At 46.8% G+C, this 14,175-nt stretch overlaps 1 protein-coding gene across 3 annotated transcripts in view; it reads right to left on the bottom strand.

The window, feature by feature from the left end:
• lrp4 (low density lipoprotein receptor-related protein 4) overlaps nucleotides 1-14,175 on the bottom strand; it is a 195,306-nt gene that overhangs the window by 36,975 nt on the left and 144,156 nt on the right. For all 3 annotated transcript variants that reach the window (XM_063188437.1, XM_063188438.1, XM_063188439.1), the window contains exons 11-14: nucleotides 9,575-9,700; nucleotides 6,617-6,847; nucleotides 5,203-5,359; nucleotides 2,977-3,194 (exon numbers count right to left, since the gene is read on the bottom strand). In XM_063188437.1, coding sequence (XP_063044507.1) covers nucleotides 2,977-3,194; nucleotides 5,203-5,359; nucleotides 6,617-6,847; nucleotides 9,575-9,700 — 732 coding nt within the window. The remainder of the gene's footprint in view (nucleotides 1-2,976; nucleotides 3,195-5,202; nucleotides 5,360-6,616; nucleotides 6,848-9,574; nucleotides 9,701-14,175) is intronic.

The following is a 14,175-nucleotide window of genomic DNA, read 5'->3' as shown; positions in this document are numbered from 1 at the left end:
TGTCTCACACTATTTTCCCCTCCCTCTCTTTACTCTCTTCATCTTTCTATCAATCCTCTATATCTACCATCTGTTCATCAGCTTTTTGTCCATTTCTATTAGAGATGTACAGGATCCAAGATCCGGTTCCGGATCCGGCAGGATAATTGGGTCTTTCACAAGATCCGGATCCGGCAGGATCTTAAGCAGTGGATCAGGTATCCGGCAGTTACCTAAAAATCAGGATCTGGTGCATCTCTAGCCTAGGTTTTTCAGTCAGTTTTTCACAACCCCAATTGCTGCATGGAGTGAAAGCCCTTTGGAAGCGGCCATTGCAGGCAGTGTGGCAGTAAGCCAATGAGTCTAAAAAATAGTTTTAGCCAACGTAATAAAAAGGGCCCACGTGTGCCAGTAGGCTAAGTGTTTCAACCCGGTATCCGGTTCCGGATCCGGTAGTGGATCCAGTATCCGGCAGGATCCTAAAAATCAGGATCCGGTGCATCTCTAATTTCTATCCTCTATCTGTCTATCTACTACCCCTTACTCTTCCCTGTCTTCTAGTCATCTACCATCATTCTCTTTCTTTATCTAAGATCTATCCTTCTATCCTTTTGTCTATGCCCTACAAGAGCATGTTCGTGTGTGTGTGCAAGTGCGTACCCTGAGAGAGAGAGAGAGAGAGAGAGAGAGAGAGAGAGAGAGAGAGAGAGAGAGAGAGAGAGAGAGAGAGAGAGAGAGAGAGAGAGAGAGAGAGAGAGAGAGAGAGAGAGAGAGAGAGAGAGTGTGTGTGTGTGTGTCGGCTGCTGTGTAAGAGTCCATTGTTGGTAGCGGTCATTCTCTCCTCAGGAGATTCCTGATTCGACCCCTGGGAAGAGGAGAGGAGAGAAGGACGACAGAAAATATAATTTCTCTCTCGCTCTCTCTCTCTCTCTCTCCTTTCCTTCACTTCTCCATCTCCCCTTCCCTCTAGCTCTTCTTTTTTGTCCTCTCCTCATCTTTCCTTTTCTCTGTTTCTCCTATTATTATCGTCACTCTCTCACACCAACCTGGGTAGAGGATAGAGGGGGTGTGCATTAACAAACTCTTTCTTTCTTTCTTTCTTTCTTTCTTTCTTTCTTTCTTTCTTTCTTTCTTCTTCTACCCGTGGGAGGAAAAAATGAGGAGACAACAAAAAAAGGCTCATTTCATTTAACACACTCTCTCCCCTCCTCTCTTCTCTTCTCTTTCACACAAGGGACCACATAAAATGGACTCTCTCCTCCTTTCCTCTCCTCTTCTCTCTCTCTCTCTTAGCAATATTCCCTTGTGCCTTTTACACAGTCTATGTCTCCATACCTCCCTCCCTAGTGCCCAGTTTGTTTAATTTGTGTCTCACTCGGCTGCCGTGTCGACCAGGAATTCTGTCTCGCTACTGAGACGGAATGCGATGCCGGGTCGGAATGCCATGCTGGAATGCCGGCTCTGGTGGTGCATGCCCATAAACAAACCCCCAAGTCAAAGAGCTTTCATCCCGGATCGAATTACCCACAATCCTCTGGGCTCCAATAAGCTAACAGTGTGTCGGCAGGACGGCTAGCTCACTCTAGCTCGCTCAGATGGTGACTGCTCCTCGGAGGATCTGCGGGGGCATCCATTGCACGGAAACACACACACCCACACACCCACATACTCTCATGAACACGCGCACACGCACGCATGCACGCACGCGCACGCGCACGCACACGCACACGCACACGCACACACACACACACACACACACACACACACACACACACACACACACACACACACACACACACACACACACACACCTAGCTCTCTGCCTCACAGTCAGGGTTGCCATCAGCATGAGTAGCCAAACTGTGAGCGTTGAGATTTATTGGGGCAAAAAGAGCGTTGTGTTGTGTTTTAGTTGTGGGGCTTTTTAACGAGGGCCTCTAGGCCCCGGGTGGGCACATCCTTCAGCAGGGTGAGGGGGGGCCCCGTCAGCAAGGCATGGCACCACCACTGCATATCTCTCTCTCTCTCTCTCGCTCGCCCCGTCTCTCAGCATGGCATGGCACCACTTCTACTGGGGCTGAAATCATTTGCCTCTCCAGCCCTTTGTCTCTCTCTCTCTCTTTCCCTCTCCCTTCTCTTTATTGGTCCATCGCTCTCGTTCTCTGTCTTTCTCACATGCTCACTCACTCTCTTTCTTTCCAATGTGTTCTTCCACCCTCTTCTGCCGTCTCACCCACTCACTCTTTCTCTCTCTCTCTCTCTCTCTCTCTCTCTCTCTCTCTCTCTCTCTCTCTCTCTCTCTCTCTCTCTCTCTCTCTCTCTCTCTCTCTCTCTCTCTCTCTCTCTCTCTCTCTCTCTTCCATCTTTCTTCTCACTCACTCTCTTTCGTCCCCTTTCCTGCTCAGTGAGGCAGCACAAAGGCAGGCAGCCCTGGCAGAAGCAGCCTCGTTTGGCCGACATCAATTTAATTTCCTCCCCTTCTCCAAACTCAACTTGAGGGGTTCAGTGCGGTGTGGCGAGTATCTAGCATAGCATAGCATAGTATAGCATAGCATAGCATAGCGTTGCATGGCGCTGGTCGGTCGGGCTTTGTCTGACATGGCTAAGTAGAGACACTACACCCAGACCAATTGATTGTTGTGCTGTGTGCGTGCGTGCGTGTGTGTGTGTGTGTGTGTGTGTGTGTGTGTGTGTGTGTGTGTGTGTGTGTGTGTGTGTGTGTGTGTGTGCGTGTGTGCGTGTGTGTGAGGAGAGGGAGAGAGAGAGAAAGAGAGAGAAGGTGAAGTAGAGAAAGAGGAGGAGAGGGAGAGACAGAGACAGAGAGACATCATTCTACTCCCCTCCCTTCTTCTACTAATTATTCTACTAATAACCACCATGAAACCATTCATAGGCCACAAGGGCGTCCCAGCAGAAAACCATTGGTGTGGTGGACTAGCAGCATCAGTCTAGTGTCTGTATGGTAGAGGAGAAGGGTTTCACTGGGTCATGCTTTACCGTGGCTGATGACTGCCTTGCGATTCTGCCCGTCGTAGTCGGCCCGTTCGATGACGTGGTGCTTGGCGTCCACCCAGTAGATGCGCCGGCTGGCGTAGTCGATGGTCAGCCCGTTGGGCCAGAACAGGTGGGTGTCGGCAATGATTTTGCGGTTGGAGCCGTCCATGTTGGCGTACTCGATGCGGGGAGTGTTGCCCCAGTCCGTCCAGTAAATCTTCCTAATGGTGGAAATGTGAAAATGAACAAATTATTAGAGATACTGTACTGTAAAGATGAAGTGTGCACATCAAAAGTACCAGCATTTCCAGGGGTGGAATATAGCCTAGTAAACCAGACGAACCTGCCTAGCAGCCAAAAATATTTTTACCTGGTAAGTTGGTCTGGCCTTGCTCTTTGGTGCTACCCACAGCCCTCTGATCAACTATGTGATACAACAAATTCCAAACTAAGCTTTTCGTGTTTTAATCTGGTTTGCCAGGCTAGTTGGAATTGTGAAAATTGGACAATTTTAAGTGTGTACAGAAGAGGCGCACACATCAAAAGTATTAGAGTAGAGTAGAGTAGAGTAGAGTAGAGTAGAGTAGAGTAGAGTAGAGTAGAGTAGAGTAGAGTAACTTTATTGATCCCCAGGGGAAAATTCAGGTATCCAGTAGCTCGTAAATGCACAAATACACAAATGCCCACATAGACATTTCAAGACACAAATAACACAGGAATAGTCAGGGAGGGCAAAATGAAATAAAATAGTAAAGATAATAAATGTAAAAAAGGTAATTGTGCAAAAAGACATTCTGTGAGTTGGGATAGACCAATGCAGAAAACATACTCTGTCAGTTAAGGTAGACAATCTTAACATGACCTGGAACAAATGTTGATGGATACATCTATGATATAGTATAGTATGTAGAAGTAGGCAGTGCACAGAGTATGATAGGGGTGGAAAATTCTCACAATGTCACAGTAAAGTACAGGTAAGTGTATTAGGCAAACACACACACACACACACACACACATTAAATTAAGTGTGCGTAGTAGTCCAGTGCCCAGCTGTTAGCAACACAGTAGGGCCAATCTTTTCATGTTTTAATCTGGTTTGCCAGGATAGATGGAATCGTAAAAATGGGAAAATGTAAGTGTGTAAAAAAGAGACGCACACATCAAGAGTATTAAATTAAGTGCTGGACTCCGAGTAGAAGAACAGAGTCAGCACACTAGGGGTTCAAGTTGACAAACGCTTTTTAAAAGAGATGGGTCGAGATGAATAATGACCCACAGACACAAACACAGGGAAAATATGCACACATGGTAAGAACCTTTGCCACAGACTGCAAAGCCAGCTAAAACTATTCATTGGCATGAGCACCGTATGATTTATTAATGCAACATTTAAGTACAAAAGTTTCTTTTGCAACGCTAAAATAATAAAATAAGAGGGTGAAATGCTCCGAGTTATCTTAACTGTCCCCTATAAGCTACTATTCGCACTAAGCACATTTGGGGGTTTGGGCTGTCCTAAAAGGGGGAAAATCCACTTTTAGCAGAACAAGTCTACTTTTGGCATAACAAGTATTTAGGCCGTGTCTGAAATATATCATAGGATTCATAAAGTAATTAAAAATGATTAAATAATACATTTTTGGTGTCATGAATCGATGCAGTATATTGTGGAAATAAGTATAGCGATACATTGTCATGACAATTGTTTTACACACCCCTAGTGTTTGAGAATGTTTTAGAATGTTTGAAACTCACCTTCCCACCACAGTGACAATGAGCCAAGCACCTAAACCCACATTTCTCCAGAGATACAGTAAATGCATCAATATTAGGGGTGTAACGGTATAGTCAAAAATTCATGGTTCGGTACGTACCTCGGTTTTGGGGTCACGGTTCGGTACATTTTCGGTACAGTATATATAAAAGGAAAATACATTCAAGCTGCTACTTTGGGTCGTAGATTTCATCAGTGTAGGGAAATGTACTTTTCTCAAGGTCTCACAAAGAACAAGCCCCTACACCTTTTTTTCTTGCATTCTCTCTCAACGTTCTGCATGAGCCACTGCACATAGTAGCAGCATATTGTAAAAAACACGAACAGAGTATCCCATCTCTCTTCCTTTCGGCACAGCAATGTTCGGATTGGTACAGGTCTGTTCGGTACAAATACAATTCTTACAGGCCTAATCAATAGCGATCAAAAGTGTAATGTGATGCAGTGTTTCTTACCCCTCTATAGGGTGCAGGGCGATGGCCCGGGGCTTCTCCATGCTCTGCCACAGCAGCACCTTGCGGTGGCTGCCATCCAGGTTGGCCACCTCGATGCGGGAGGTCCCAGAGTCCGTCCAGTACAGCTTGTCATGGATCCAGTCAATGGCCAGACCGCCTGTGAACGGACGGCGAATGTGGTTACTGTACATCTCTGAAATTAGTATTTCTAACTGAATTTCCATGCTAGGAAACGCTATCACATTTCTTTTTGCTGCTGCTTGAATCTGCTCATGACAGAGAAAAAACATTCATGAAGACAGCCACTGCGGAGGGGGTATGATATTACAAACAATACAAATCCACAATTGAACACTTCATGTGAGTTTTCATGTGACCCACACAGCAAAAAGGGTGTAAGCTATACACCATAAACCATATGCTAAGGATGTGGTCAGCCAGGTCAGACAGTGACTACAGGCCTACCGTATATTGCAGCGGACGCCCAAGTTCCTTTCTGTTCAGTTAAATGAATTTGAAGCATTTTCAACTTTTTTCAACCGAAAGAAAAACATTCTGATTAAAATTGTCAATCAGAATAGCCCACTTGATATCTGTATTGGTTGTGAGAGTTTGTATTTTGTCTTTGTCTGCAAAATGGACTGTTGAAAATACTTCAAATGCTTCTGTTGAACTGTGCCATCACCATAGCGAATACAGTCATTGGTAGCCTACTAGTTATTCCACTGTACTGTGCAGTGTACTGTACAGAACCTGTGCTCTCCAGGCCTGTGCAGACCACTTCCTCCACATCCCTACTGTCACCTATTTTAATGCATACCTCTGAATAGATGAATACTAGTGATGCACAATATTAACCTCATTGTAACATTCACCCAGGGTTGTTCTTGTCTGATTATGTTTCTTTGCTTGTTGATTTATTTGTTTTATCCCTTCAATTTTGTTGTTCATTTTTACTGTCTCATCCTTCAGCAAAATCCAAGGATCTGGTTCCGGATCCGGCAGGATAATAGGGTTTTTCACAGGATCCGGATCCGGCACGATCTTAAGCAGTGGATCCGGTATCCGGCAGTTACCTAAAAATCAGGATCTGGTGCATCTCTAGCCTAGGTTTTTCAGTCAGTCTTTCACAACCCCAATTGCTGCATGGAGTGAAAGAACTTTGGAAGCGGCCAGTGCAGGCAGTGTGGTAGTAAGCCAATGAGTCTAAAAAATAGTTTGAGCCAACGTAATAAAAAGGGCCCACGTGTTCGAGTAGGCTATGTGTTTCAACTCTTTCATAGGATCCGGTATCCGGTTCCGGATCCGGCAGGATCTTAAGCAGTGGATCTGGCAGGATCCGGTGCATCTCTAAAAAAAATAGAGAAATCTAGTTTCTTTTAAATAAAACAAAAAAAGAAGAGCAGTTCTGTACCTGGGCTTTCCAGGCCGGTGGAGACCACCTCCTCCACGTTGCTGCCATTGAGGTTGGCCTTCATGATGCGGTCCAGCGTGACGTCGGACCAGAAGACCAGCTCCTTGTTGTGGTGGAAGTCCAGCGCGATGGCGTTCTCCAGGTTGTTGAGCAGCAGCGTGTACTCAGAGCGGTGTGGCAGAACCTGGCGGATGTCGATCCGGTTGGCGAAGAGCAGCACCGGCTCTGGTCCTGAGAGAAGATAGGGGGGCAAGCAGTCATGGGTAAGTGGTTATGGCGTCAGACTTTCTTTTTTTTGCCTTTCTTTTTTTGACAGGACAGTGGAGGAGAGACAGAAAATGAGTGTGGAGACAGAGACGGGGAAGGATCAGCAAATGATGCGCTCGAACCCGGGTTGCCGGCGTAGTAACCAAGTGCCCTACCTTTAGGCCAAGGCAAAGCCAGGGCATCAGACTTGTAACCCAAAGGTTGTCGGTTCGACTCCCGACCCGCCGGGTTGGTAGGTGGGGAGTAATTAACCAGTGCTCGCCCTCATCATCCTCCATGACTGAGGTACACTGAGCTACACTACTGCCCCGCCACACTGCTCTCTTGTTACGGGCTGCCCCCTTACATAGGGGAGGCATAAAAGGCAATGTGTGTTGTATGCAGTGAGTGCCGTGTGCTGTGGGGTGCTGTGTCACAATAACAGTGGCAGTTTCCCAGGTGGGATTTAACTTTTCAAAGGATGAGGCGGCCTTCAGAAGTGGACAAAGTGGACAAGGAACCTAAACGTCCTGCAATATCTTTCTTCTTCCTGCGCAATTCACAAAGGTAATAGCACTAATTAGGTAGTCTGCCCGAGTAATGAGCTGCACTAATTAGAAGAAGTTGCTTGAGGGATTTGGCTGTAATTATATTCAAGCCAGTGGCTGTAATAGATATATGTATGTGGCTGGACTTTAACATTCGGAACAGAGGATGTGACTTCAACTGGCAAACAACAGGATGGAGCCTGAGGTGGCAGAGAGGTGAAGAAGGTGAGTTGAGGTTTAAACAAGTTGAGAGGGGAGCAGGGAAAGAGTTGTAAAGCCGAATGTGGTAATATATCAATGATACAGTGTGGCAATAAGAGTATAGTTAGGAGAAAGAAATGGGTCTGTGCGTGCATGCACGCTTGTGTGTGCATGTGAGTGTGTGTGCGCGTGCGTCTCTGTGTGCGTGCGCGCGTGCGTGTGCGTGTGTGTGTGTGTGTTGGGGGGAGTGAGAAGGCAGAGCTAGCAAGGCTGGAATAAAGTGACACCAGAGAGAGGATAAGGTAATAAAGTTTAAGGGTAGTAAAGTGAAGGCAAAAGGCAGTGGTGATGTTTGAGTAAGGTGAGATGAGGAGAGTAGTAAATAAAAGAGGTGTGCGTGTGTGTGCATGTACGTGTGTGCGTGAGTGCGTGTACATGTGTGTGTGAGAGAGTGTGTGTGTGTGTGTGTGTGTGTGTGTGTGTGTGTGTGTGTGTGTGTGTGTGTGTGTGTGCGTGTGTGTGCGTGTGTGTGCGTGTGTGTGTGTGTACGTGTGTGTGTACGTGTGTGTGTATGTGTGTGTGTACGTCTGTGTGTGCATGTGTGTTTGTGTGTGTGGTGAAGAGATTGAATACGGAGAGAAAGCCAGTAGTGGGAGGGGGGGCAGCTTCCTAGGGGTTACGAGAGGTCAAAAAACGCCAGCTAACTCCAAACATCCCAAAGACGACAGGCAGCCAAAATAACACGCAGGTGAAAAAACACGACAGCTCGATGACTGGACATTAATACCTTTACACGTGGCGGCCCTCTGGACATATTGAAAGCAAAGCCCGCCGTGAACCCCTCACCATTTAATCCGGAACAGACACCCTGCCAGTGTCACCCTGCCCCACTCTCTGACCTGACCTCGACCCCAGCACAAGCCGCCCCGCCAGGCCTCCACAGCGGGAGGGGATACAGTTGTGCTCCGGCGTCAAGTGGGCTTTAAGAGCTTTCGGAGAGGCTACTGAGGTGACTGGCCAAAAAGTGCGAGACGCGTGAGAGAAAAAAGTGGTGACGATGGGGAAGGTGGCGGCATTCAGGATTAGGTCAACAGTTGGCCTACTATAAGGTAACTGTAAGAGAGTGTGAGAACAGGGAGTTACTGGTGACTGGTGGGTGACGTTGAAGGAGAGGGTTGTGCACATCCCAGGAAAAGGTGCAGGAAAAAGTGGCATATGTGAACTCCTGAGGGTAATTGTCCAAATGTGTGAGACTAGTGAAGGGGGGAGGAGGATAGGGAGGGGTGTAGGGGGTCAGTATGAGGTAGCCTACTGAGGTAACTGTCCAGCAGAGTGGCACGAGTGAAGAGGGTGGTTGAGGGTGGAGGGGGTCAGCATAGGATAGTCTATCGGCTGTGTCAACCACTGAGGTTAAAGGTGGGGTTGCAGGTTAACCATTTTAAGAAAATGTACTATTATGACATCACGTTGGGGGTTCCGCAGGCTCATAGGAGTCTATGTAGAACCTTAGAATCCTGGGGGAGTTCCCCCAATGTGATGTCATACCTGCAACCCCACCTTTAACGGTCCGTAAGAGCGAGTCGAGAGAAGGGGGTGTAAGGCCGGGGTGTTAGTGGAGGGTTGGTGGGGTTGTGATGGATTTGGAAGGGGAGGTTGGAATGGGGGCAGTCCATCGCCCGTTTCTACTACTGAGAAGACTGACGAGAGTAAGGGCACGTGTGCACATGTGTGAGTGCATGTGTGTGTGTATGTGCATGTGTTTGTGTGTGCATGCGTGTGTGTGCATGCATGCGTGTGTGCGTGCGTGTGCATGCGTGTGCGTGTTTGTGCATGCGTGCTTGTGCGAGTGCTTGCGCGAGTGCTTGCGCGCGTGTGTGTAGATGTGTGTTCGTGTGTGTGTGTGTGTGTGTGTGTGTGTGTGTGTGCGTGTGTATGTATCAGTCGAGTGGAGTGGAGTACTCACCCAGTGCTTTGCAGCTGCGCTTGTCAGGCCTGAGCTCGTAGCCCTGCACGCACCAGCACTGGAAGCCCCCCTCCGTATTGGTGCAGCCCTGGCTACAGTAGCCCTCCTCCGCACACTCATCCACATCTACAGAGAGAGGGGGATGGATGGAGAGAGAGAGAGAGAGAGAGAGAGAGAGGATGAGCGACAGAGACAAAGAAGGACAGAGAGAAGTTCAAGTTAGACTTCAAGTTTATTAGCCACAGTTGCTAGGAATGTACTTTGGTGTGTCCATACATTCAACAATACAACCAGACAACACCAAACGAAGGGGGGGGGGGGGGGGGGGGGGGGGGCATAAATAACAGGAAATGACACATACAAAAACATTGAGAAGTGCGATGGAGGGAGGGAGGAAGACGAAGGACAGAGAACGAGGTTTGAGTGTAGAAGATTGAAAAAGGGGGGGATGAAGAGATGGGGGTAGTGAATGAAAGAAGGAACGAAGGAATGAGGCAGAGAGGATGATGGGATGGAGGAAGAAAAGAAGGGAGAGTGGGGGAAATGGAGGGAAGTTGGTAGGATGAGAGCAGGGAGAGGAAGAACAGTTAACCCTCTGAGGTCTAAGGCTTTTCAGAGGCTTTTAGGCTGCTTGCACCACCTTAACATTTTCAAGTATTTTCATTTCATATATATATATTTGGGACATGGAAGGTCTGAGGTTTCTAATGGTGTGACTTATATGTTTCAATGACAAAAATTCACAGAGTTACAGATTTGTTTTTGGAGACACATTGCCCTCTGAAGGGCACTCGGACCTCAGAGGGTTAAGGGGCGTAGGGAGAGTGCTGGCAGACAAGAGGGAGAGGAAAAAGTACATGTGAATAAATATAACATGCCATTAACACTCGAGTTGGCAACAGCAATCATCCACATCATTCACATCCACAAACAACAGGAAATGATCAGGGCCGGATTAAGATGGCATGGGGCCCCTAGGCCATAGGTTGCTGTAGGCCCCTGCAGAACACAAATCCTGTTATAAAATTAGGTAGACGGCGTCATATTTCTGAGCCAGGAATGAGTATTATCAAGATTGAAACCTTAAACTCAAAAGCAGACACATCTTTTCAACTCCGCATCTCGTCACAGTTCTACAATTATTGATCCGCGCGCACGCACGCACGCACACAATCACGCACGCACGCACGCACGCACGCACGCACGCACGCACACACGCACACACACACGCACACACACACACACGCACGCACGCACGCACGCACGCACGCACGCACACACGCACACACACACACTTTGTCCAATCGGGCCCCCGTGGTAGGGGCCCCTAGGCTGCAGCCATAACTAGCCTGTACATTCATCCGACTCTTGAAACAAGGTATGAAGAGAGGGAGTAAGAGGCCTATAGGGAAACAGTGTAGCAGGAGAGGAGAGGAGAAGGAGGAAAAAAAGTACACGTGAATAAACAAAACACGCCATTTACACTGGCTGTCAAAGCAAGAAAATCAAAATAGCACATCAAACGATAGAGCGGGTTTGCAGAGTGCACTGGAATGTTGCCATGGTTTCAGCTCTGCAAAAACACTATTTTAGTAACACTCTCTTTGAGAGTGCCTACATAAGGATAACACAAGCCTGTCATATACAGCATATACTCCTGGCATACCATTCACATCAATGATACTGTTTATTCCGTGACCGTTGTCATAGTGCTGTTTGCCATTTGTAATATCGGGTTGACCTTGTTTTGCACGTGTCCTCAGTTTGACACTGACACGGATGACATTTCCAGACAATGTCTTTGTGTTGACAACTTGCCAACAGAAGTTCTCATGTACCAACACAGACATACCTGCTTTACTGTTCCCAGACAAACAAGACATACCGCATTCTCACTCCCTCGCTGTGTGTGTGTGTGTGTGTGTGTGTGTGTGTGTGTGTGTGTGTGTGTGTGTGTGTGTGTGTGTGTGTGTGTGTGTGTGTGTGTGTGTGTGTGTGTGTGTGTGTGTGTGTGTGTGTGTGGAGACTTCCAGGCAATTTGTTTCTTTTGTTCTTTGAGGGCACGCTTCTTGAGATGTGGCATTTGTTTGTACCTAATACATACTTGCATATGTGGATTTGCTGATATGTATTCATTAAACGGGATTATGAACATATGTTTGCATGTGCATGCATTGCTTGGTTTATGTCTATGCATATTTGTGTTTGTGCATGTATTTCCTGTCTGGGTAAGTAAGTGTTTGTGTGTGCGTGTGTGTGTGCGTGTGCGTGTGCGTGTGTGTATTTGTGTGTGTGTGTATTTGTGTATGAATGAATCAACATCTGTGTGTCCATACGGATTTGTATGTGCCTCTCTTTGCTTATGTTTGTGTGCATGTGTTTATGTGCATGTGAGTGAGAGCATGTGTGTGTGTGTGTGTGTGTGTGTGTGTGTGTGTGTGTGTGTGTGTGTGTGTGTGTGTGTGTGTGTGTGTGTGTGTGTGTGTGTGTGTGTGTGTGTGTGTGTGTGTGTGTGTGTGTGTGTGTATATACACATCTTAGTGAGTGTGCAAGTCCTTCGGCATTCATCAGTGGTCAGGTCAGGGACATGTCTTTGACACCCTGAGGAGGGACTTGCCCTCTCTGTGACCTAATGCCTCTTTTCCACTGCCGATTTTCTGGTAGGCCCACAGCTCGACACAGCACGACTCGGCCGCCACTTTTTGCTTTATGATTGAGCTGTATCGTGCCTATTTGAAAAGCAAAAAGTGGTGGCCAAGTCGAGCTGTAGGCCTACCAGAAAATTGGCAGTGGAAAAGAGGCACATGTGGCTGGACATGTGACAGAGCACTGCCCAACCTACAAAGGCAAAGTGAAGTATCTACGCCAACATTGAAACCGAGGGTAACGCTTTAGAAAAAGATTCTTCTAGTAAGCTTTTATAGTCATTAGTAGGCAGGTCGTAATACCCTTACAAGTGCCCAATAACATGCTTATTAACTTTGTTAACATGCTTTTTAACGTTAACATCTGATGAGTAACTTTATTTGAGTAAAAGCATGAAAATCGGCACACACGCCTCCATATCTAGTCAGCATATCAAGATGGATATGTGTACTGATGTAAATAATAAGACTAAAAAATAAACCACTATAAACACATAGTAAGCAGCTTATAAGATGGGTAACACTTTACAATAAGGTTACGTGAGTAAGGACGGAATAATGTCTGAAGTAATGACTGATTAATAGTGAATAAACATGTGATTCATGCATGCAGAAATGTCTAGTCCATTAGTAGTCGACACATAATGATGAATGACTCACTATGAAGTAAATGTGGTACATCAGGGGTTAATTAAGGGTGTGAGATCCAAATGTTAATAAATCATGTGTCAACATTGCGGAAAAAGATCATAGCATATCTTTCCAATCATATATGAATCAGACCTTAGTTGATAAGCATGTTATTGGGCACTTCTAATGGTATTACTACCTGCTTACTAGTGACTATAAATGCTTATTAGAAGAACCTTAATCTAAAGCGTTACCAAACCGAGAAAGCAGCCTCCAAAGTATTGGTATTAAGTTGGATAATGTAACTACTGCAAGTCTGACAAAGCAATATCTATAAAACAGGACATAGGTAAAAGGTAAAGGAGGTGTTATGAACACCATTTTCAGTCTCAACTGAAGACTGACTTAAGGTCAGATTAGACTTCTCCAACTGCGCTCTTCAAAACTCGCGTGGGAGTGGCCACGAACCAACATTGTATTCATGCATCTGCGAGTTCTGTGAGGTCCGAGGTCTCGTCGCGAGCCACATTTGAAATTGCGCGATTAGGCTACTTTCACTACATTGAAAGCACTGCGGTCATTATTAAGCAATGTTGCTTTCTATCCCGGTTAGCTAGGTATTTTCACACAAATTGCAAAGGCAATGCACTGGTATCATTATTTGACATACCCAGTCTGTTTTCACGACCAGAAAATGCAAGCATGTAAAGACAGTTGATTCTGCCGATGTGTGTTTACATTCGGTGGAGGAACGGTAGTAAAACCGCAGGCATTGTGCCACGAGTGTTCAACTGATGCATTGTTACTTAGCTTGTAGCTTCGTGTACACACATTTACACACAAGGCATTAATAAAGTTTTTAACAGAATACAGCTCTGCTCTCGCAAACTACTGGCATTGCGCTGCCACAAGAACAAGGAAGTAGCGAGACGACCAATCATAGCGCCTTTTTGTCTGCGTACTCCGCGTCCGTCCGACGGATAGTTAGAATTTTTCGAGGCGCTCGACGACGGGCGCAGAGCCTCTGAGAGGGGGGCGTGGACTCGCATAGACAGAAAACGGACGGACGCAGATTCTATGCGTCCGAAGCATAAATCTAGCTTTAGAGGCAGTCATGGGTAAGCGGTTAGGGCGTCAAACTTGTAGCCCAAAGGTTGCCGCTTCGACTCCCGACCCGCCAGGTTGGTGGGGGGAGTAATCAACCAGTGCTCTCCCCCATCCTCCTCCATGACTGAGGTACCCTGAGCATGGTACCGTCCCGCCGCACTGCTCCCCAGGGGCGCCATTGAGGGCTGCCCCCTTGCACAGGTGAGGCATACATGCAAT

The sequence above is a fragment of the Engraulis encrasicolus genome, chromosome 22, assembly GCF_034702125.1.
Source record: "Engraulis encrasicolus isolate BLACKSEA-1 chromosome 22, IST_EnEncr_1.0, whole genome shotgun sequence".
NCBI lineage: Eukaryota > Metazoa > Chordata > Actinopteri > Clupeiformes > Engraulidae > Engraulis > Engraulis encrasicolus.
The sequence above is the reverse complement of the archived record's forward strand: the minus strand, read 5'-3'. Positions and strand labels throughout refer to the sequence as shown.